General features: G+C 42.3%; 1 protein-coding gene across 1 annotated transcript; it reads right to left on the bottom strand.

The window, feature by feature from the left end:
* Positions 1-258: 258 nt before the first annotated feature.
* Positions 259-2,836, bottom strand: LOC147641499 (pentatricopeptide repeat-containing protein At3g16610-like). The gene is made up of 3 exons (XM_086807420.1): positions 757-2,836; positions 529-630; positions 259-350 (listed from the first exon to the last, which is right to left on the bottom strand). Exons 1-3 carry the CDS (start codon positions 2,834-2,836, stop codon positions 259-261), a joined length of 2,274 nt encoding a protein of 757 aa, XP_086663546.1.
* Between the last annotated feature and the right edge of the window lie 22,738 nt (positions 2,837-25,574).

Genomic DNA, 25,574 nt, shown 5'->3' with positions numbered 1-25,574 from the left:
GCTGGCCGACAGCAAACGGCCTATTGCAAGCATATTTTCTAGAGCCTATAAATAGAAAAAGCATAACCTAGTCATAAGCATCTAATCCCCAATTGAGGCAGATCATAGTCCGTCTAGATAGGGTCTTTGTTTACCATTTTCGGAAGGCCAAAGACCACATAGAAGTTGTACACAGCAGTTCCCACTACATGACAGAAGCTCCAGCAGGTACAGTAGAAGTCCCCAATAGGCAGCCCACAGTCAGCCAAGTCAGGACCATCAACAGTGGCATTTAATAATATTTTGTTTTTTTCGTGCTCTTTTCCGCTGGCCAACAGCAGTCAGCCTGTTGCAAGGGTATTTTCCAGAGCCTATAAATAGAAAAAGAATTAACTCAGTCATAAGCACCTAATCCCTAGTGGGGGCAGGTCATAGTCAGCCTAGATAGGGTCTTTGTTTACCATTTTGGGAAGGCCAAAGGCTACATAGTTGTCCAGACATATACATCTTTTTGTACCATATCAATTTACTGTTCATCTCTCTCCTTACGCGGAACTTTGCCACCCTTGGTCTCAATTCGACTACTCCCTCTCTCCTTGCACTCCATCGTGCCAGCATCTGCAGCATCAATGATGGACTCATGTAGCCTTGCTGCATTTTCAAATGCCCGGCGATCAAGACTTATGTCACCCCACGTTTGACGTAGATGTCAGGCATGAAGATAGAAGGTATCGGTTCTTACTCGCTGTATGAAAGGCTCTTAGCTTGACAATATACCTTCATGTGCACATTCATGTGCATAGATGTTGGACATCAAGACAAAGGTTGCATCATCTTTCTCATCCAACCTTGTGGCACCACCAAATGCCTGCTGACCAAGATCTACATTACCCCACTTTTGGCATGCCCCCAATATTGTAGACCACGTTACGAAATTAGGTTGGAAAGGCATCTTCTCCATGGTTGCCGCAGCTTCAGTAAGTTGACCTGAACGACCAAGGAGATCAGCCATGCAATTGTGGTGCTCAACAGTAGGAGTAATGTTGTAGTCTTCAGTCATCATTTTGAAATACTTCTGCCCCTTATCAACAAAACCCGCATGACTGCATACAGTAAGAACGGCAAGAAAAGCCACCTCACCTGGCCGTATGCCTTCATCCCTCATTTTCTGGAACATTTGAAAAACAACTTCACTCTGTCCTTGAGAGGCATATCCTGCAATAATTGAGCTCCATGAAACTACATCCCGAACCAGCAGGTCATCGAATACCTTATGGGCTTCAGCAAGCGATCCACATTTGGCATACATGTCTAACAAACTACTGCCGACTAAAGGATCTCTTTCAAACCCCTTTCTGGTGATCTCACCATATGCATACCGGCCCCTAGCTAAGGTGCACATGTTGCCACAAGCTTTCAAGATGCAAAGAAGCGTCAAAGCATTCGGAGACACGCCCTCCAACTGCATCTGCTCATAACAGTTCATCATGTCCTCGCTAAGCCCATGCTCCACGTACCCTGCCATTATAGCAGTCCACGAGACTACATCATGAACTAGCAGCTTGTCAAACACTGCCTGTGCTTCCATGAGTGAGTCGGCTTTTGTATACGTATCCATCAGAGTGCTGCCAAGCACAGGGTCTTTTTCCAATCCTTTTTTGACAATATCAGCATGTATTTCTCGCCCCCTGTCTATAGTTCCTATACTGCTACAAGCTTTCAAGCTTCCCATAAATGTGATCACATCTGGAGAGATGCCATCAAGCTTCATGTTTTCTAAACAGTCCAGTGCTTCCTCGTTACGCCCATGTTCAGCATAACCATTGACCAGATTATTCCACGACACTATGTTTCGATCAGGAAGCTCGTTAAACACGTCCTCAGCTTCCACCAGGCATCTGCACTTGGCATACATATCAACCAAGGTGCTTCCAACTAGAAGATCTTCTTCAAAACCCTCTTTTACAACTTCGGCATGTATTTCTTGACCCCTATCTATGGCACCTTTACTCCCACAACCTTTCAAGCTGCAAACAAGTGTGACCGCATCTAGACACACGCCTTCGGTTTGCATCTTCTCCAAACAATTCAGCACTTCCTCATTAAGACCTTGTTCAGCATAGCCTGCAATAAGTGCAGTCCATGAGACTACATCTCGAACCTGCAGTTCGTCAAACATGTCTTGTGCTTCTATGATGAAGCCACACTTGGCATACATGGCCAGTAAAGTACTGCCAATAAAAGTGTCTCTTTCAAACCCCTCCTTTGCAATCTCAAAATGCACTTGTTGGCCTCTTTCCACACAGTTCAGCCTAGCACATGCTTTCAAGAGGGTCTGGCATGTATACATGTTGGCATGTATATAGTTTTCTTGCATTTTATGGAACAGTTTGAGAGCCTGCTTTAGTTCGCCACATTCGACATAACCATTGACCAGAAAATTCCAAGAATGCTCATTAGGGCATTCCAGCCTGAGGAAGACTTGCTGTGCATTGCGAACGCTTCTGCAATCCACAAACATGGGGACAAGATAGTTTCCTAGCATGTCAAGGGCTTCCAGCCCCTTGGCATGGATGTGAAGATGCACTTGCTTGGCGCACGCCATGTTTCTCTTTTGTCTGCACTTTTGAACAATGCAAACAAAGTTCTCCACAGAGGGCGGGCTATTTGTGTGATCCAAGGAAATGAGAGCCTCCTCTAGGCTCAGCATCTCCCAATCACTAATTCCGTGCATTCCTGCATTAAGTGCATGCATTTCCAGGGAGGACCTGAAGCACCTGCGATGTCGAAACACAGGCAGCTCCCCTGCTGCCAATGCTGGGTGTGTAGAGCTGCCAACCACATGCTTCAGCTCCATTCATTCCCTTGGTACGTAGTCTGGCGTCCATCCTTATCTTCCATATGAGTATGGTGTTAGACGCGGGCCTCATTTGTGATGATGGGAACATCACTGCACAGCCCTCTGTACGCTGTGCACGGCAAATCTAGTTTGACGTTCCCATCCCCATTTACACGTCGTACGTAGAAGTCTTGCTTAGCCATGAGACCACGTGCAATTGATGCAAAGGGGTCCCTGCCCACCAAATTTGAAGCTCTCAGAGGGCATCAAAGCCCTTCAAACCTAAGGCCTCTTTTAGAAAACAGGGTTGAAGAAGGCCACTTTTATGAAATTTTCTCTAAATTTTAGACATAAACATACTTATTTAGTTAATTTTTGAAGGTGAATTTAATTTACAGCCTTTAATTTGAATGTTATGCTCTCCCTCCCTCAAGAATCACAAGACTACTTAATTAGGGCACTTTCACATACACCCATAGCAAAGTTTATCAATTGGCCTACGCGCCCGAGAAAAAGAGTCAGTACCACTCTCTTTCGCAAATGCTAACTTTGTTTTCCCTCCGTAATAACACAAGTTGTGGTGTGCCAAGTGGTTAGAACTATTGAGAGTTGGTCACGTGTTTAGTTCCTATTGGGGCCTACTTGGAAGGCATGTCTAATTTGTGACTTGCCCATCAGTGCTCGAAAAAAACCCCGGTTTAGTGTAATCTCACCTTTAAATTTTAAAAAATACCTGCAAATTTATAGTTTGAAGGTAGCAATACTTGCAAAATTTGAGGGAATATCGTACAAACACCTTCAAAAATAAAAAAACTCTTCATTATAATTTCTTAATTTTATATATAAAGGTTTTCCAATTTTTGAGAAAATGGTTTTTTTCAAGCCCATCCATGTGGGACGTTTTTTTGGTCATAGTTGGGCATCACTAGGCATGATTAGGGGCACCCTTATGGTTGTAAACACCACCTCCTCTCCATCAATAATGTTATGCAACCGCCTCTCCAACAATAAAGGGCCACCTCCTCTCCTTCGATAATATATACCATGTAAAAAAGAATATTCGCAAGACGGACATTTTTGAATCCTACTTAGGACTAAGTCTTAAGGAGCTTTAAAGGCCCCTTGTGGATGAAAAGAAGCTCACAAATATCTGCTTGACAATCGCCGCCCGTGTTTAAAATTGCATCATCGGATGTTATTGTAGACATTGTAAACAAGGATGCTAAACCAGGAAGCATGATCAATAGGCATACTATGCACAAGTGGTTGGTTAGTTGGCTAGAAGAATCTCCTAATGGGCATTAAAGCAAATAAGGGACCTTAGTAAACTAGGATTGGTAAACCACAACGAGACTCAAAACTCAAGTGGTGCCAATATTTGGAAGGGTGGTATCCCCTTGTGGTACTCGGGTGTGTGTGTGTGTGTGTGTGTGTGTGTGCATGTATGTAGTAGTATTCCCTACATCCATAGACTCGACGTAGGACCCTATCTAAAAAATATATATATACTCAAGTGGTGTAAAAAAAAGGTATAAGAGCACTCATTTAGCTAACTAAATCTTGTAGGGTTGCTTATAAATTAGGGGATAAAGTAAACTCAAGATCTAGCAAGGCTGTTGAGAACAATGCAGGGGAGAGGGTGAGCTATGCCTATAAACTGTTAAACAACCCTAAAATGGGATTGATCATGGTGATAGACATAGATTAAGCAACATAATCAGGGTGGATTAAACCACACTAAGAACTCCATAAGAGAGAGAGAGAGAGAGAGAGAGAGAGAGAGAGAGAGAGAGAGAGAGAGAGAGAGATTGCACACTCAACACTCAATTCTATTGCACTATCTCAAGTGAACCATACAATGATATAGGCTTTCTAGCCTTATCCCACTTTACATGTCATCATCCATGTGGCACTCCCTTTTCCACTCTTTTGGTCAACACTCACACACCATACATGTGGCATTCTTAACTTACCACAATATCTTGCACCTCTAGGGTGCTTTCACACACTCAACCAAATAACCCAGTCATTTTACATTGCACATTTCAACACCCCTCCTCAATGTAAACTTGGATCTGTGCATACAATCTCTCCAATCAATTTGATCAACTCACTTCTCACCCCCAACAATTTGGCATTGCCAATCTCAACACTCCCCCTCAATGCAAATTGGAGTGTTCAACAAGTGTATGTGCGTGTATCTAGCCAACCTAGACACCTCAAGTCTGTTTCGAGCACCAAGTTGCTCAAGTAGAACCACCCAAGTGCTTTTAGGACACCCACGTGTCCGGGAAAAGGAACCAACCCATAAAGTGCGACGCCTATGCATGCACAATTCAACGCACACCATAATTACATTCCTTTTAAGCTCCCCAGGCTCAGGTAGAGGACCCTCATAACATGGGTGAGTTGCAATTTACAATCCTTTTTAAGGCTCTTCGAGGCCTGGGCAAGGAACCCTCATACAATCTAGGTGAGAAAAAAATACAAACATTTGGCCAAAGACACAGGCAGCAGACCCAATACACCAAAGTATCCACAACTTCCTATTTGTAATTCCAATAATTGCCCATTATTTCAGGGTTGTGAAGGGATACAAATCCATTTCACGCAGGCAATAGAAATTAAGCATACATGTTACAAAGCATGTGAATATTAGCTTATTACACTTTTTAAAGTGTCAAACCCTTAGGCTATTTTTCCCAAAAACCAATGGCCATGAAACCTTATCTTTTTTTCTTGATCTTGATAAGGCACTTGCAGATGTTGCCGCGTAGAGGAGCTAGCGCGGCAACGTCTTCTTCTTTTCCTTTGATCCTCACCAGCCTACTACTCTCATGATAATGATGGAGCTGCACCTTTTTGTTAAAATTACAGCAATGTGATGAGCTATGGTGGATCAAATACTAGAATCAACATCATTAACAAAGTGATTAGTAAATAATTAAGACATGATTAGTAATTAACAAATAATTAAGACATGATTAGTGAGTAATTAACAAATAGCTTAATGTAGGCATGGATAATCAAAAATCAACAAATTCTCATTAGGCCAATGCCTCAATTTATAGAGTTTACATCCAAGCATCTAATCCCACTGATTTCTCCTTGATTCACTCCACCTCTTCTCCTTGATTCACTCCACCTCTTTTGCTTGATTCTCTCCACCTCTCCCAGAATATCTCCACACTTCCTAAATCTTCTCATGCTACCCTTTATTCTCTCCCAGTAGATTCTTCTCACCTTTTCACAGGTTCTCTCACATTTACAGATTCTCTTTTACACCCTCTAACCAAGGGCTTGTTCCCGCACACACCCTATTCACTTGTATATTTCAACACCTCCCCTCAAGTGAATACTCCTGGCACACCTGGACCCTATACCAAGTTTCCCTCGACCTTGATAGTCCGTGCCCACGACCTTGACTAAAGTGCTCACACATACATCTACCACGTGGCCTACATCATCGGTGGCTCAGAGGTGGTTTTACTTTGTTGGGGTAGGTTACATTAGGTTGTGGGGTTTCTCTCTCTCTCTCTCTCTCTCAGAAAAGATGATCCGACTCCTCTTCCTTAGGAGCCTCCATGAAGTTTCCCGATGTCGTTCCTTCTCCACTGGGTTTGCTGTAGCAGTCTCTTGCCATGTGTCCTGGCTCTCCACAGTTGTGGCAAGTGAAGGTCATTCCTCCTACTCTGCCTCTTCCTCGTCCTCGTCCTCGAGAGAATCCTCCTCAGGTGAAGAATGCTTTTTCTTCTCCTGCTGTTGAGTCGAGCCATTTCTTCTCTTTGCCTCTGCTCTCTTGCTCTAGTAGAGCTCCTTCTATCTCGTGTAGCTTCAATTCAGGTACATTCATTAGTGTTGCTACAATGTTTTCGTATTCACCTTTGTCCACACTCTTCATCAGAAGCACTGCTAGTGCCTCATCATCTTCTATCTTTTTGCCAATAGCTGCTAGCTGTTGCTTAATGCTTTTATATCTGTTCAAGTGTGTGATTAAAGGTTCACTTTCCTTCATATCCAATTTGTAGAATTGCATTAACAGATTTATCTTTGAATTTTTAGCTTGTGTGCCAAACAATTTATTGAGTTCATCCCATGCATCTTTTGCCCATTGTATCCCTGTGATGTGATGAATGATTTCATCATTTAAACTGAGTGCAATAAGTCCCAATGCTTTTTCATTCCTGCTCTTCCACTCATTTTTCCCTCTCACCTCTGGGCATTCATCCCTTCCCTCAACTAGCCCCCACAGATTTTTCCTCATGAGCAAATACATGGTTTTTGTCTGCCATGTGTAAAACTGCTCCCCATTAAATTAGGCTATTTCTTGTGCTGTACTCATGATAATGTGAAGGGGGTCTTACATCTTGATCTAATTTCAAGATTCAAGGGCAGTGTCTACCCTTTTACAACTCAATCTGGTGTTTAAGAGATGATTACAAAAACAAATTTATCAGCATAAAATCACCAGAAATTACATTAAATCAAGGGTAACCAATTTGTACGGAATGGTTGGAGTATCAAACCAACTCCGAATTGCAATTTGAAGTTATAGGGATCTGTATCAAATACCTAATGGTTAATTTGAACCCTCAATTGTACCAAAATATAGTGATTAGCATTGATTAATCACTGATTAGCAAATTAATCCTCTGTTTTGTGCACAAACAACAGAGTATACGGGGAGCCCAAATCTGGGGCCTTAGACTTCAAATGAGCTCAAATCCTTCCAAGGCCATCAATAGCAATTAGTCTAGTAGAGGATTAGGCCAAGAAACACAAGATTTGACCAAATATTGAATGCTTAATCTTTGTTTTACTAAAGTCACCTGCAGATTTGATGAAGAGCTTGGATCTCACTGTAGACTTGATCAAATCAATTTCTGACTTGACCAGCTTGTAGAGCATGCTTGAAAACACTTGGGGCTAAGAGGAATTAGACCCATTTGATTTGATGAAGTGGAAATCATTGATTTGCTCTGCAAAAAAATGACGCGTGATAAAAACGCGATTTCTCATTCTGTCGGCAGTTTGCGCTTCTGATTCGACTGGCTGGAGCGCCTATGAGTTGGCTATGTATGGCTAGAAGCAATGGGACTAATTTGATGTGTGCAAGGAGATAAAGCTCCTCCACCAACTGGGGGTACAGAAAGCTTCTTGAAAATAGCTAAAAATTTGATTATTTCCTAATTATCAACTAATCCTAATTAACTAGATAATGGGCTCATAAACTTGATGGATTCTAGGCTTGGCTCTGATACCATGTTAAAATTACAGCAATGTGATGAGCTATGGTGGACAAATACTAGAATCAACATCATTAACAAAGTGATTAATAAATAATTAAGACGTGATTAGTGAGTAATTAACAAATAGCTTAATGTAGGCATGGATAATCAAAAACCAACAAATTCTCATTAGGCCAATGCCTCAATTTATAGAGTTTACATCCAAGCATCTAATCCCACTGATTTCTCCTTGATTCACTCCACCTCTTTTACTTGATTCTCTCCACCTCTCCCACAATATCTCCACACTTCCTAAATCTTCTCATGCTACCCTTTATTCTCTCCCAGTAGATTCTTCTCACCTTTTCACAAGTTCTCTCACATTTACAGATTCTCTTTTACAGTCTCTAACCAAGGGCTTCTTCCCGCACACACCCTATTCACTTGTATATTTCAACACTTTTATGTACTCATGAACAATGAACTGCACTAGTGGACTGTCAGGTTATTGTTGGAGATGGCCTGCTAAGGGAGTGTTACTGCCGCTAATGCTCGAGCTACGAGCTACTTCCGACTGCCCTTCTCAGAGATGATGGATTTGGCCCTACTAATGCCGCTTTCTCATAGTTTGAAGAGGCGCCCAATGCCAAAGAAAGCCCCACAAGAAAATCTCCCTCAAAACACCAGTCCCATGTCTGCCATTGGCTCTCCGGCGTATCAATCCACATAGTTACATCCTTGGCATTCATTGAACAAAGGCTAAAGTGGCGTATCTGTTTGCCTTTGTTATTGATGGTAGGGCAATCCCTTCCTCCAATTGCGTACATCTCCCAGTGAGTGTAGTCATTGTTCACAATCTTGAAGAATCCATGTCAGCACCTTCTCAATCTCTCCAAAGTGATTGAATGCAATGGTTACTTGGATAGACTTGTCTCCAACATAGTCATCACTATGACCAAGAAGCATGACCTTGGCATGCTGAGTGAAAAAATTGTTGTCTCCTTTTCTTACAGTTCAGTAAGCTCCTACTCAAGTTCCCTCCTAGCTGCGACTACCAAAGATAATTCCTTCTCTTCTTGCTTAAGCATTTGATCATTTTCTATCTTCTTGTCAAGTTCTTCACTTTGTTGCAATTTTCTTTTCCATGGGTGCTTTTCAGAGATTTCTTTTAGAAAACAAAGGTGCATAACACATGAGCTCTCTTTGGCTCATACTAAGCTTGCCCAACCATTTATGACCAACTTTACCAACACTATTTTTCTGGTGTGCTCAAGATGGGCTCCATCCTTAGCCCTCCGCTTATCCCTTACTTGGACAAGCTTGCACCTCTTCACATTCCTTGCCATATGCAAAGAACCATGGGATTCACATATCCCATCATAGCAACCCTTTTTTACATTGAGCATTCTTCCATGCTCAAACCAAAAATTAATGAGGCAAAATCCAAAATACCTTCACAAATCTTTTCTTGGTAGCTTCCTTGTTGATGACACCGAAGACTCCATAGTCTTCATACTTGCTGAAATCTCTATTTTCAGCTTCTTTGATGATGATCAGGCTCTCCATGTTGCAAAACTCCCATTTGCAACTCTCTTGGTAGGGACAACTTCTATGCAACCTCCTTGTTGCAAATCTCCTCTCAAACTTGAGAATGGCATCTCCAAATCTCTCTCAAATCCTCACAAATGCAAATCTCTCTCAAATCCTCACAAATGCAAATCCAAATGATAATATGAGTGTGCATACGTTTTTTTTCATAATAACTGAAAAATAATGCTTAATCAAAGAACTCATAACCAAGAAAAACTATACATAAATAATCACCATGACCAAGAGCCCACCCAAGCTCTGATACCTGTTAAACAACCCTAAAATGGGATTGATCATGGTGATAGACATAGATTAAGCAACATAATCAGGGTGGATTAAACCACACTAAGAACTCCATAAGACAAAGAGAGAGAGAGAGAGAGAGAGAGAGAGAGAGCGAGAGAGATTGCACACTCAACACTCAATTCTATTGCACTATCTCAAGTGAACCATACAATGATATAGGCTTTCTAGCCTATATACCATACAAGTGAACCATACAATGATATAGGCTTTCTAGCCTTATCCCACTTTACATGTCATCATCCATGTGGCACTCCCTTTTCCACTCTTTTGGTCAACACTCACACACCATACATGTGGCATTCTTATCTTACCACAATATCTTGCACCTCTAGGGTGCTTTCACACACTCAACCAAATAACCCATTCATTTTACATTGCACATTTCAACATAAACCACTGGCAACATCTCACCCATAATCTCACCAACCATGCCAATGGCATAAGTGTAGAGTTGTCATCCTCATTTTTCATCCATATCCAGCTCAATATCTCAACATCCCCTCTCGAGCTAAACTACATACCATGCACTCCAAGTAAGATCCTGAACCTATGGAGCTTCTATGTACAACCCGATGCCTTTGTGAAGATGTCAATAATCCAAATCCACATCACTTGCTAGAATCTTCTCTCTCACTTTTTTATCCTAGCATGATATACTGGGTTACTAGCTGCTCATGTTGTCACATTAAATGACAACTACCCTATCCAAGGGCTCACCCATATCTGCAAGTGTTAACCACACTGGTTAATATCATTTTTCAAGCATGGTTACGCTTCTTATAATCCATTGTTATGTAACCGAGCTAAGCACTTAATGAAAAAGATATATGGGATGATCGAGCTTACGACTTGTGTAATGTCAGTCTCACAGGAATGAGCCTAGATGTGCATAGAGCTAGGAAGTTAGTTTGGGCCCCCCAATTGTAAATGGGCAGCCGGCCATTGTAAAAAGTTAGCTCATGTATATAAATGATTTATGAAATATGAAAAGGGACAATCACATTATCACAATTGAGTCTTGCCTTCTCTCTCTCTCACTGTGGCTATGGTGGTAAGCTTGTATTGGTGAATGCTTGCTTGCTTGATTGTAGTGTGTGCATGGAGTGGATGATTCTTGTCTCCTTCTCAAGATCTTTCTTGCATGCACATTGGCATTGAGTTAAGGTAGATCTCTCCATAGCTCCCTTCCTCTTTGATCACTACCTAGCTTGTGAGGCTCCATTTGAGTGACACAAGTGGAGGTGGAGTGAGCCCCTAGCGGCCTCACATCGGGGAGTTAATCCTCATTAGGGTTGGCTAAATGCTTGTCTCCAAATCGACCCTTGCATGGCATCCTTCTCTTCTTCTCTCCCTCTCTTGTGCAAGGTAGTATGTTTTTAGCTAACATCTTTGGTGCCGCTGCTACTAAGGATGGGCATTTAGCTTACGGTCCTCCTCCACAATCCACCACTTGCTAGAGTCATTGCTTAGCCTGGTTGGAGTGCAAATCCACTGGTGGTTGTTTGTTTGGTTTGTTTGTTTGTGGTTTGATTTTTTCTACTTCATTTATGCAGTTCAATGGAGCGATGGAGCAAGAGGAGCTTGGGAGTCTTCATCGGATGCGAGAGACACAAGTAAGTGCTCAAACGTGCTCTTGAAGTTCATTAGTTTTGTTTTTTTTTTTACATTTGTCAAACTTTGCACAATAATCTTAATCCTCTAATTAATCTTAAGTAATTAGGTTTTCTTAGGCATTCTAGGCATCATTGGGTAGGTAGAGACTAGCTCTAACCTCCCACAAAAAGAAAAACACAAAAAAACATCAGGGAAGGACCCAAAACATCAGAAACCAGGGGAGGAGAAGAGGTAAATATTCCATTCTATCTGCCTTCTGAAAAGCATATGGCCATACCCTTCTCAATGCCACGACCGTGTCTTCCTTTGCCACACACGTGTCTTCCTCCAAAGCAAATCTTCCAGAATCAGTTGCATTAAAATGGGCAAAGGGAGATTAAAGGGAATAAATTACATTTACTAGTTGTAAAGGGCATTAAAAAGGGGGTATAAATTGGGTATTATTGTAGTGTCAAGGTAATATCAGAGGGTAGCTGTCAGATGACTCATCTACCCTATATAATTAACTGACCCAAGAAGAGTACACCCGTACCATCCCAAGTGTATGTCCATGTCTTTCTTTGACACGCCCGTCCCTTCAGCCCCACCACGTCCGTGTCCTTCTTCCCCACCATGCCCATGTCCTTCTTAGCAAATGCCCATGTCTTCTTCAAGACACGCCCACATCATCTCAACACACACCGTGTCTTCAGCTTTCAAAAGCGTACACCCATGTCTTTCTCCTTATAAGTGAATGCTCGTATCCTTCTAGTAGCCACGTTCGTGTCTTTCTGGAAGTATACGCCCATTCCATCTTCCAAGCATACACCCATGTCTTAACCCGCATACGGTCATACCTTCCTTCCCAAAAAAAAAACAAAGATTGTCCATTGGGGGCTCCATGACCACTATTTCTTACATTCATGCACTTATGCTCCAGAAAATTGGTGCAAAACAACCCTCGTTCGATGACATAAAACCTCCTAACACTCCCTCACTCATAAGATTAGACCCTTCGATCAACACAGCTTAGAGCCAAGCGGTGTTGGTCTTTGATAGAACCAATGAGAGTGAGGAGCATCCTAGCATGGGGGCGCGCTGTTAGAAACTCCTGCCTCCATGTGGGTTGGATTCCAAAATCTGTCAGTTGTGGCTCTTCCTCATTTGTGTGGATGGTGGTGTGTGCACAGGATGTCGCTTTCTCCATCTTCTATAACAATAGAAAGCTGATCATGAACGTGACAAGTCGAATTTCCAGCAAGTTAGCTAAATGAGGGTTGGCGAGCCTTGTGTGTTTCGCAACATTTGCCACCACAATGTTCCTTCTCCTGCCAAAGGGAGTAATTCCTCTAAGTTGGGATGTGGGGCACGGAGAGGGTATGGAACATAATGTTGCCTTGTGGGTGTGACTGCAGAGTATGCTTCTGGCATGATCTGTTGGGTAGGATCGAATGGAGTAATTTGCATCATGACTTGGAACATGAGCTTTGGATTTAAAAGTGGATTGCCTACTTGAATAAACTCTTCGTACTCTGCAGCTGTCAAAGAGTCCAAGACATTTTTTTCAATGAAAGGCATAATATTATCATGTGGAGTTAGATCACGTACCTCTTAAGGTTGCTGTGGAGGAGATGGGTTAGGTGCCAATACCTCCTCAAGGGCGAGAGTGTTAGTGGGAAAATCTAATTCTGGCGGAGAGAAGGAAGAGTAGATACAGTCAGCTTGGAAAGATGTAGTAGGTGGCGTGCTAGGATAAGGATTGAGAATCTTACTGGCGATATTAGAATAGACAGGGTAAGTGTATTTGGAAACTGAAGAGGGACCTTCTTCTTCACATTGACCGGTGCTAGGGGGTGGGTGGCTAGGCTATGAGCTTTAAAATAGTTCTGAATTTCAAGAATTTCTTCATTATAAATATCCGGGTAATTTATGTGAGTGGCATCAAAATTATATCTGACATTGGTGAGCATAGCCTCTAAATGCTTGTGGATATTAGTATAGAGTTTAAGGATTCCGACAGGGTGATATAATGTGGACTCACAAAGATTCAAATGTTGGTGAGTATTATATACTTCTAGCCACCCATGACTAATTACCCATTGATAAGTATTTACAACCACCTCGTAGTTGGCTGGCGTCTTTGGAATGCCATCTGGAACAAACAGATCGAGTTCCAGGATGTCTAAATTTTGGAGCACGCGGCACCAACTATGGAGGTTTAGCACTATAGGATGCAAGGGATAGAAGAAGATGTCTTGAGGGTTAGTTAATACAAGGTCCCCCCTCAAAATGCCCATGATCAGCATCCCTTTCAGTATTTTGTTTAATTAGGGTTAATTCACCTAGGCCTATATCTTCAGCTAAGTTGATTTCGTTGATCTTTTGTACAATTGTTTGACACTTAAAACGAGATTATTACTTTCCAAGGCATTGTATCTGTTTTCCTATTGTTTTGCAGCCTTTAAGCTCTTCATGATCACTTCTTTGTGAGTTTACTCTACTGTAAAGAGTTGTTTTACGCTTTGTACTTGTGCATTGGCATCTTTTAGCTGCTTCCAAAGGTTGGCATTCCTGTCATGTAACATGTGCGTTGTTAATAGGTGGCAACGCCACACATTTTGCTCCTGTTCCCTAGTGTGTACTAGTCTCAGCATCCTTTTCTGTAAGTGGACCGTGTAGGAGTGCCTCTAGGCCTTCCACGGTTTCCTAGATGAAGCGTTGAGAATCCATGTTTTTGAAGGATTCAAGCTACGACAGTTGCTCCGTATCATCCAACCTTTTGCTTTTGCTTGGACTCGAAGGATTTGGCGACCGTTGTCTCTTACTAGACTCTGGGGGAGCCTCCATTTCTTGTGCTGTGTGAGAGTGGTACTTCTTCGATTACTTGTCCCTCCATAGCTTGGTCCTTCTATGCTTGTTCCTCAGCTGCCTCTGTTGGTGCATCTATCAGGCGTGAATCCTTGAGAGGAGAGAGGTCTTTGCAGATGAGTTGTGCGGGGCTTGCTAGAGGGGTGAGCTATTGTTGTTGTTCCTGCACAGTGGGGCTAAGTAGCTTTTCCGCAGGGCCTCTTGGTATGTTTGGATTTTAGTTTTGCCACTGCCTCTTCCAGTTTGTCGGTGATTCTGTTGTGACATCTACAAGTATCCCTCTCATCTTTTTCTCTGTCTTCTTCGTCGATCCTTTTTTATTGTCTTGATGAGCTCCTGTGTTTCCATTAACACTACTTGCCCCTCTTCTATCCTTCCAGTAGCTTCTTTAGGTTGGTCGGGGGATGATAGTTAGCTGCATGTTCTCCTCGGGTTCAGGCTCTTTTAAAGGCTTCTTTGCCACATGGTTAAGTACCTGAGTTAGGAGGTAAGGATTGCTGATCTTTGATTGATGGGCTTTTAGGTAATTCTCCATCTCCTTATACATATAAAAGGGCCAGTCCTCCTCCTTCTCCTCATTCATAAGCTTTGGCTATCCTATTCAAGCCCACCCTATTGTACCTATCAATCGGCTTTATTTGCATCATAACTGATATTGCTCTGCATGCTTTTTCGATGGCTTCATCTCTAATGTTTTTGTATTCTGCTCCATTTGAGTTGGAAAAATTTCTCTTTAGCATTTCGTTGATTGGCATTGTATCAATGTTGTGCATGTGGGCTTTCAGTGCAGCTGGGAGTTGTAAAGATTATCTGATTAAATCTTCTGTGATGAGTAGCTCTTCTGTGGTGCCATCCGCCTTTGTAATCCTTCCTCTCTGTCTGCTTGTCATATGTTCTTAGGTACTCGGCGCAGAGGTCGGTGTCAACTACGCGGGGTAGTACCTCTGCCATTTTGCCGAGGCCGACTTTGTCGAGCTTAGCTTTGACTTTAGCATCCTCTAATAGATGGAGGCACTCTGGGCTATGGCATTGGAGAGTCACCTTCCCATGGTGTGTGGTGACTTCCTTTCTGATGAGGGTTTCCTGGAATGAATGGGCATAAGGGCCCAAGAAGTTGGTCTTTAATTTGCTTGCACTTTGTAGTCGGTGTCTGGTTGGGGACCTCGTAGCACTGCTTGCTTGCGTTGTTGATGGTTGCCCACGTGCTTTGGATTCTGAAACCGACATCTGTACCATCATATACAGACAGTCGAATGATTGGTGGGAAGTTACTTTTTCTTTTTCTTTTTTTTCCTTTTTTTCTTTTTGTAATTTAGTGTTAGTATGTTAATTTGTGAGTGTATAGTATGTTAGTGATGAGTTACTAAGCGTGAAAATGACATGAATTTACAAGATGTGAATGGTCACGATGTGAGCCATCATGACGTGAATGAGAGCAGACGTGAGACACCAAGATGTGAAAGACCATGACGTGAATTGTCATGACGTGAATGATGAAGACGTGAAAGAGCAGACGTGAAAGTCTAAGACGTAAAAAATGAGGACGTGAAAGTACAGACGTGAAGGACTAAGACGTGATGAAAGAGCAGATGTGAAAAATGAAGACATGAAAGTCCAAGACATGAATGATGAAGACGTGAAAGAGCAGACGTGAAAAATGAAGACGTGAAAGTGCAGACATGAAGGACTAAGACGTGAAAGTCCAAGACGTGAAACATATGACATGAAAGTCCAAGACGTGAAACATATGACATGAAAGTCCAAGACGTGAAAGTCGAAGACATGAATGTCCAAGACGTGAATGATGAAGACGTGAAAGAGCAGACATGAATGTCCAAGACGTGAATGATGAAGACGTGAAAGAGCAGACATGGACTAAGACGTGAAAGTCCATGACGTGAATTGTCATGATGTGAATGATGAAGACGTGAAAGTTCAAGACATGAAAGTGCAGACGTGAAGAACTAAGATGTGAAAGTCCAAGACATGAAACATATGACATGAAAGTCCAAGACGTGAAAGTGCAGACGTGAGACTGCAGGAACGTGAATCTACAATCGTGGTTTATGGAGTTTTTTCATTTTATTTGAAACACATCAAGTATTGAATGCATTCAATGGATTTATATGCAACCCAAAAATGGCAGGCATTTTCAATCAATTGATTCTAACACAGATAAATATTTTAGACTTTACACAATCAATTGACATCATCATAGACAAAAGATAGAAAAAAGGGAAAGCAAAGAAAAAGAAGAAGAAAAAAAACAAAAAAGTTAAGCTCCCACCTCGACGAGCCTGGGTTGGCGGTTGAAGGAGGTTGAAAGCAAGAGCATAATGCACGAAAGTCGATCGAAGATGAAGAAAACACGAATTCACACAGTGCAAAGTAACGAAATGAAGACGAAAATTCAATTTTATAGCGTAGCCGTCAGACAGGGCAGCTACGTTTAATGAAGGAGCCATGTGTCATTTTATAATTGGTTGCACAGTTCTTACCGTTTCATGGCGTGAAACTCTTCGCACTCTTTCACAACGTGAAACACCAAACAATGGTTCACGACGTGAACGACTGTAAGGTGGTTCATGGCTTGAACCATTTTTTTATAGTTTCACATGGAGTTTATAAGATCGAATTTTTATCTTTCATGCTCAAACACTCACACATGCATATGATGATGCATTGCTTACCTTGTCCCTTTAATTTTACCATGAAAACCAAGGGTTCACCTTGGCACTTTTGGGCATTTGCTGATGTAGTCTTTTTAATTCTATTTGGGAGCTTCTTGTTGTTCCTTCCACCCAACCCAACAACTAAATATTTTTGTTGTTGTGTCTGGTTGTGTATGGCTCCATTTGGAACATCTTTGCCTCTACCTTCACATGTCTTGTTCCATTCTGTATTCAAAGTAGGTATGGTTGTTTCCTTGGTCATTTTCAACTCAATTGGCTGAATTTTCTTTATCCTCCACACAAGAGCAGGTGTGGTGTTGGCTCTATCGAGAAGTTGATGTTGCAAGCTCTCACATTTCTTTGTATATTGATTCGAACCTGTTGTGGTTTTGGCCATGGGCTTTGGTTTGGGTACCCATATTGTTGTATTGCCTTGATAGTAGTCTTGTGCTTGTAGTAGGTCCTTTCGGACCCATTGCTAATGACAGTCATGAGGCCTTTGCAAGTGCTTGGAGCTCTACCACTTAGTAGGTGCTGGCAATGGCCGACTTTTGAATTGTGTTTGTCCCTGAATATGTTCATTACTCATTGTCTCCTTCCTCTCTGGTTGATCCTTGAGTTAATTCTTGAGCACCCATTTATGTGTGCCCTTGTATGTGTGCCCTTGTATGTTGGGGGTATTGTGTAGGCAAATTCAACACAATGGGTGCAGATTCTATTTTCTGAGAGGTATTGCCTTTATAGTGATTTGTTTCCCTTGATTTTCTGAGTTCCATAATGGTATGGACATGACCTTCTCACTGATACTCAGCCATGATCTCCTTTCTTCCCATTGGATATTGCATTTGTTGACACAGATCGAGGATCGTCCTAGGATCATCTCTTCTTCCATTGTACCTGCAGGCATTACAAACACCTTTTCGACCAAGGAATTATTACTGATGGAAATATTAACATTTAAATACCCCTTGACCTTTGTGGTTCACACTATGAACTTGCGCATTTATGGGTTCAAGGTGTGGTTTTTCTAAGGCTACCCAAGTATCATATGAGATCAAGTTGTGGCTGGACCCTGTATCTATTAATGCAATACTTGTTGCAACGCCCTTAGCTGTTGTGAGTCCCAACTTGAGTTGTGCTGGCTCAATGTTTAGTTCCCCTTCGTCTCACAAGGGTTACGGATGCCATGTTGACATGAATCAAGCCTTTCTACATTTTAGCTTTGACTTGCCTAGCCTTAGCTTCCTCTTGCGCTTGCATGATTTTTTCTTTTACCAGTTGTTTTTGTTGTTTTAAGAGGTGTTCTTGCAAGAGCATCTCTTGGGTCAATGGTCCAAAATATTTTTTCAGTTTACTCCCATTGACATATCCCTCCATTTGGATACCGTCAATTATTTCTATTTGGACAGACCCTTGAGGTGTGATTTTCAATACTCGGAATGGTCCCAGGCCTCGGTATTAAAGTTTCTTTTTCCTGGCGTTTCCCACACTATACATGAGGACAAGGTCCCCCATTTTTAGTTGTTTTTGCTTGAGGTTTCTATCAAACCAGTGTTTCTTGCGTAACTTTTTGACCATGAGCCCATGTGATGCTATCAACCAGGTCTCATCCAATTTTTCCAAGTCATTTAGCCTTTCAGCTAATGCATTCTCAGTTAGACGCTCCTTTACAACAATCCTTAAGCTTGGGACTAGGTATTCCATGGGCATAACTGCTTCAACACCATAAGCTAGACGAAAAGGAGTATATCCTGTCGCTACCTTATATGATGTGCGATAGGCCCAAAGAGCTATTGTCAGCTTATGCTCCCAATCTGTTCGATTTGCTTCCAATGTTTTTGTCAAGATGGTACACAAAATCTTGTTGGTACTTTCTGCTTGACCATTAGCTTGTGTGTAGTAAGGTGATGATTTTCGATAGATCACCTAAGAATCCTGCAAGCAAATGATTAATCACCTCATTAATGAAATGTGAGCCACGATCACTCACTAATTCTAATGGGCAGCCAAACCTTGATATGATTTGCTCATATACAAATTTTGCAATTGTATGCACATCAGCTTTCTTTGAAGCTCTGGCTTTCGCCCACTTCGTGAAATAGTCCATGGCCACAATTATGTAGCGGGCTTGGGATGGATGTGCCGTTGGACTAATCGGCCCCACAAAATGTATTCCCCATTTCTCAAATGGTTGCCTTACAATGATGGGGGTTAGTGTGGCATCTTGTCTCTTTGTTGTGGAACAACGAAACATTGCCATTCCTTGCATCTTTTGATGAACTCTATGGCATCCCTGAATAACGTAGGCCACCACAGTCCAGCTTGAAGCACTTTTCAAGCTGTAATTTCTCCATCAAAATGCCCGCCTGCTATCCCTGAATGAGATTCTTCCAGTACGATCACAAATTCATCCTCTCTTATGCACCATCCAAGCACATTATCCGAGCACATTGTCTTTGCCTAGCCTATATAGTTCTCCGACAATCAATTGATATGGTGCCGCACGCTTGATAAGCCGCCGCATCTTATCCTTGTTCAAGGGTATGTCCTGTAAAAAACCATAAGCTAGATACTCCGAGATCTCTTTGCTCCACTCGGGTACCATATCCAACTTGAATAAAGAAGCATCAGGAAGGTCATCATCGACACTAGTTTGCTGGTTCTCCATTCTGAATTCTGGACAGGTGGTCGGCCAACACATGCTGTGTTCCCTTCCTTACCATGACAGTAAAGTCAAATTCCAACAACAATAGCAGCAGCCAACGGGTGATTCTTCCAATAGTGCAAGGTTTATTCACTAGATATAGCAAGGCTTGATGGTCTACAAAAAATATGAATTTGTTGGCCAAGAGATAATGTCAATATTTCTTGACTGCGTAGACCATGGCCAATCCTTCTCTCTCTGTAGTGGTGTAGTTCACCTCTGCATCATTCAACTGACGACTAGCAAAGCAAACTGGATAGTCTGATTTGCACTCACCAGGTTGGGCTAGCACGCAACTAATAGAAAAATTTAACGCATCGATGTGTACGTGAAATGTGAGATCCCAATTGGGGGGTCGCAAAATAGGTGCACTTGCCAAGGCTTGCTTCAGACGATCATAAGCCTCTTGACACTCCTCGGTCCACTAAAAGACAATGGGAAGTTTGTACAAGGGTCTGTCTATCTTAGCATAAAATATGATAAAGCATCTATAATGCCCCACATGACCCATAAACCGTTGCACTCTTTTGTAGCTGGTAGGCGGTGGTAGCTCCAAGATCAATTTGACCTTGCTATCATCAATGGATATACCATTTTTTGAGACTATATGTCCCAATATCACACCACCCAAAATTGGCATTTCAAGGGGTTTAATGACATCCGATATAATCGGCAATGTTCAAACACCTTTCTTAAGCAGGTCAAATGATCTTCCCATCGGGAATGTGCACATAGATCATCAATAAACACTTCCAACCACTTTTGCAAGTAGTCCTTTTAAAAGCTGTGCACATCAATCGTCGTTGAAATATTGCCAGGGCATTTGTGAGACCAAACGGCATAACCTTGTAAGAAAATGTCCCCACATTGTGTTAAAGGCTGTCTTATGTTGGTCTTCTGGTGCTATGGACACCTAATTGTACTCGGAAAACCCATCCAAGAAGCTGTACGCTTCCCTCCCAGAGCCACTCTTTCCAAGACATGTTCAGTATAAGGTAATGGGTAATGGTCTGAGTGGCCGCATTTACTTTTTTAAGATCGACACATACTGTCAGTTTCCCATTCTTTTTGGGAACTATCACAATAGGTGACAAACAACCAATCTGTATGTTCGATCTCATATAAAGTCTATAGCAACAATGAGCTTATCCATTTCCTCCTTTACAATTGCTGCATACTTTGGATTCATCTAGTATGGTTTCTACTTGGCTGGTCGTCTCGAGTCTTCCATGATTGGAATCATATGTTGTACCACCTTCGGCGGTACCCCTTTCATTTCCTTGTAATTCCAGGCAAAACAATCCCTATATTCCTTGAGGAGAGCAATGAGTTCTTCTTCCTCTGTAGAAGTCAAATCTTTAGCAATGTATACGGGCCGTGCTTCTTCCCCTGGTCCCGCAATATCAACCTCCTTGACTTCTGCTGGGCCATCGTATATGATGCCGACAACCCCTCCTCTTTTACCCTTGTAGCTGTCAGCCGTCGGCCGATCATCTACCGTATAGTTCTTGAAATGGTCAGGTACTGAAAGCAAGTCTAGTTTGTCCTCATTGTCCTTTTAGGCTTTTGCCATGATCTTCTTGGCCTCACGTTGTGCCTCTACTAAGGCCTTGTTGTGTTTTCGGCGTCCTGCTTTTGTAAGCTTGGGTGTATCAGTTTCTGGGAGGGTGATTTTCTCTTGGTGCCTCCCTTCCAATGATATTTTGCTCAACTCCTTGCCCAATCCTTTGAGAATCCATCATGTACCTTTGTAGCCTCAAGGTATCTCAACCATTGGGAATCCATAGGTCTGCTTTGCCAGCAGGGCATTTCGTCAGGCTAGGTATCATTTTTGTCTCCGCCCATCGTCTGAGGTGTGTTGAGATTCAAGCTCGATGTCAGTGTGTGCCAGCTGCACTATGTGCTGGCATGTTAGGTAGCAGCATGTGTGAGACATAAATGACCGCGTCCAGCTGTGGTCATAGTGTGTGGACATTAGCTAGGGTTAGTAGTGTGTGGACACAACACATAGTGTGTCTTGTGTATTATGGATTATGGCTTTATGCATTGTGTGAGAAGGGAGATGGATTCCCTCTATGGTTAGGGTTTGTAATATAAATTAGGGTTTACTCCTCTGTGTGTGTCTCCTCTCCTCTACCTATTTTTCATCATGGTATCAGAGCCTGGTGCTCTCTATTAGGGTTTATGAGTGAGTGAGAGAAGAGGGAGAAGAAGCTATGAAGAAAAGCTGTGAAGCTTGCCATTGATGCTGTGAAGCTTGGAGCACACCGATTTCTATAAGATCTGAGAGCTTGGCCTACCAAGTAAGGACTACTAAACACCCTTGAGCGGATTGCAGGAGATTCAAGCACAAACAAGGCAAATTAGGGTTGCCCAAAGCAAAAGAAAATTCTGGTTTTTTGCAAGCTTTCCATTGGAGCTTGGAAGCGGTGATGTATGGTGAAAATAGATGCCATCTGGCAAAAAAACATGTATGTGACAAGGATTAATGTATTGGCAACTCATGTGCAAGCCCTACAGTGAATTTGGAGCAAGTATGATGCATTTGAATGAGTGAAAAGTTACTGTTTTTGAAGCTCTCACAAAACAGAGAAAAAGGATGAGGAACTTGGCATACCCGTTTTACGCACACCTGGTGCAAGAAGGCAGGATAGATATGTGCCTCCACATTCTAGAGTGACAGGTGTTCAGAGTGATCCACATGCATTGCGGAGATCCCAAAGGGTCAGGTATCCAGTTGACAGGTTGGCATATCGTGATTTTGCTATGCATTACGCATATATGACCTCTTTTTTTGGTGAAGCATGTGGAACCTACATGCTATACAGAAGCTATTGGAAAGCATGTATGGGAGAAGGCAATGGATGTTGAGATGGACGCATTGGTTCATAATAATGAAACATGGGATTTGGTTGCATTACCACAAGACAAAAATGTCATTGGTTGCAAATGGGTTTACAAGGTGAAATGCAGTCAGATGGTTCCATTGAACGTTATAAAGCGAGATTGGACTATGATGAAACATTTAACTGTGAGAGCAGTCATTGCTATGGCTACAGCAAATGGTTGGGATCAAATGGATGTGAAAAATGCATTTTTAAATGGTGATCTACAAGAGGAAGTTTATATGGCACAGCCAGAAGGATATGTACACCCAAGATATCCCACTCATGTATGCAGATTAAAGAAAGCATTATATGGTCTGAAGCAAGCACCTCGTACTTGGAGTGATAAGATGAGCCGATATCTTATCTCCCTTGGATTTCACGTTTCTACAGCAGATTCTTCACTCTATATGAAGAAAACAGATCATGGGATTGTCTTACTTGTCATCTATGTGGATGACTTGATTGTCACAGGAGATCATGCTATAGATGTTATGCATGTCAAGAAGGCATTGAGTGGGCAATTTGACATGAAAGACAGGTGAATTGAGATATTTTCTTGGAATTGAAGTGATCAAGGACCATGCAGGTACATGATTAGTGCAACGCCAATATGCATTGGATATGTTGGTAAAATATGGGATGACAGGGTGTAAGCCAATGAGTACACCTTTGGAGCAGAATGTGAAGTTGCGGGCTGATTTTGGTGAAGAATTGGGTGATCCATCTATGTATAGAAAGATGGTTGGAAGCTTTATTTACATGACTATCACATGCCTAGATCTCAGTTATGCTATGGGGCTAGTAAGCCAATTTATGCAGAGCACCAAAAAACCTCATTTGGATGCAGTGAGACGCATTATGCAATATGTAAAGACCACTGCACATTATGGTCTTCTTTATGAGCATGGTAAAGGCTTGGATATACATGGCTACATAGACGCAGATTGGGCAGGTAGCTCGTATGACAGGAGGTCTACTAGTGGTTATGCCTTTACACTTGGAAGTGCCGTGGTGAGTTGGAGTAGCAAGAAGCAACAAACTGTTGCTTTATCTAGTACAGAGGCTGAATACAGGGGTGCAGCCATTGCTACATGTGAAGGAGTATGGTTAAAGAGTCTCTTGGCTACATGTGACGGAGTATGGTTAAAGAGTCTCTTGGCTGATTTGGGTGAGCCTATTGATGGCAAGGTTGTCATTCATTGTGACAACATGAGCAGCATACAGTTGGCCAAGAATCCAGTTTTTCATACGCGGACCAAACACATAGAGGTCCACTATCACTTTGTCAGAGAAAAAGTGCTGGATGGTACAGTGGATTTATAGTATGTGAAGACTGAAGAGCAGGTGGCTGACATCTTTACAAAGCCACTTAGCAGGGAGAAGTTTGAGTACTTCCGTACTATGTTGGGAGCACATGGGATGAGCTTGAGGGGGAGTGTTAAGAGCTTTGATAGCCCAAGCTCATCTACATCTTCATCTATGGCAGTACATCATGAGATTGAGAGGGGCTGTTGAGATTCAAGCTCGATGTCAGTGTGTGCCAGCTGCACTATGTGCTGGCATGTTAGGTAGCACCATGTGTGAGACATAAATGACCGCGTCCAGCTGTGGTCATAGTGTGTGGACATTAGCTAGGGTTAGTAGTGTGTGGACACAACACATGGTGTGTCTTGTGTATTGTGGATCATGGCTTTATGCATTGTGTGAGAAGGGAGATGGCTTCCCTCTATGGTTAGGGTTTGCAATATAAATTAGGGTTTGCTCCTATGTGTGTGTCTCCTCTCCCTCTACCTGTTTTTCATCAAGGTGTTGAGCACTGGGTACGGCTTCGTGCCACAGTCCCTTCTGTACTTGATGTTTCCCCCCCTGATTCCTCATCCATGGTTTGCCAATTAACCATGCAAATAGAAGTCATTGGGGACGGTTCTAGATTCCAAATACTGGGTTGCATTACATCAATGGTAGCCAACACATGCATCCAATTTTCACTGAAATTCGGGGGAGGTAGTACGCATACATTATTGTTTCCTCCTCATCCTTGGTTTCCCCCTCTGTAGATTGGCATATCTGTAGGGATGTGGTTCGCTCCGTGTTGTGACCGAGTCATTACCGAACAATTGCCCTTCCATGGGGTGCGCTTTCCATGCTCTTAGATCAATCTTTAAGATTTGTGAGTCCCTGCGTACATACACATGATCCAAAGCCCAATCATGCACCAATTTGGATTCTCTCATAAAAGGTCATCCCAATATTATGTCATATGTATCAGGTTGGCATAGGAAGTCCATGACCACAAATGTATGATGATAGCGAAACGTAAAAAGTCTGAATTTAACATTCTCCAAGAGCCCAATGGGTCTCGAAGATGTTCCATCAACCATTTTGACGATTAGATCTGCTTTTTTAGATCAGGTTTCCCCCAGTTTTCCCAGCAACGTTTGGTGATGATGCTAACCCCTGCCCCACCATTCCAAGATAGTCAATGCCTGGTATCCATTATGATGAATCGGAATGGTAGCGTTTGTGTCATCACTTTTATAGTAGCGTCCCAGATGGTTAACTGGTATCTTAACGACTTGGATTTCCATTGTATGCTTCAAGGTTCTTTCTGCCAACGGGTGGCAGAGTCTCATCTATATTATTGGCTGGCATTAGATCTCCCTCGACCCATTCTTTTACATTTGTCCATAAGGTGGGTGAATTGCATAATAGTTTCCCCAAGGGCATCTGGACAGGTGTGGATAGTACATCCAAAGGCTTCCTATATCCCTGGGTTCCTTGGATATAGAGGGTTCTTCCCATGTAGGTGTCTCGTATTCTTCCATGGGGGAAGAAATGAATAGATCCCCCCAACTCATTTTCCTCAAACATTCTAGACATTGTGTTTGTTTGGGAGTCCTCTTCTAT

The sequence above is a fragment of the Cibotium barometz genome, chromosome 1 (assembly GCF_041138505.1).
Source record: "Cibotium barometz isolate CiBa-2024 chromosome 1, ASM4113850v1, whole genome shotgun sequence".
Classification (NCBI taxonomy): domain Eukaryota; kingdom Viridiplantae; phylum Streptophyta; class Polypodiopsida; order Cyatheales; family Cibotiaceae; genus Cibotium; species Cibotium barometz.
Note: the sequence above shows the minus strand (reverse complement) of the source record. Positions and strands in the feature narration are given on the sequence as shown.

What these genes read in the sequence shown, in the direction of transcription:
- LOC147641499 (XM_086807420.1), bottom strand. Translation starts at nt 2,836, where the DNA reads ATGGAGCTGAAGCATGTGGTTGGCAGCTCTACACACCCAGCATTGGCA. An exon ending in ACATGAATGTGCACATGAAG is followed by an intron (nt 631 to 756) that starts GTATATTGTCAA and finishes TTGAAAATGCAG; the next exon opens with CAAGGCTACATGAGTCCATC. An exon ending in CAAGGGTGGCAAAGTTCCGC is followed by an intron (nt 351 to 528) that starts GTAAGGAGAGAG and finishes TTCTATTTATAG; the next exon opens with GCTCTGGAAAATACCCTTGC.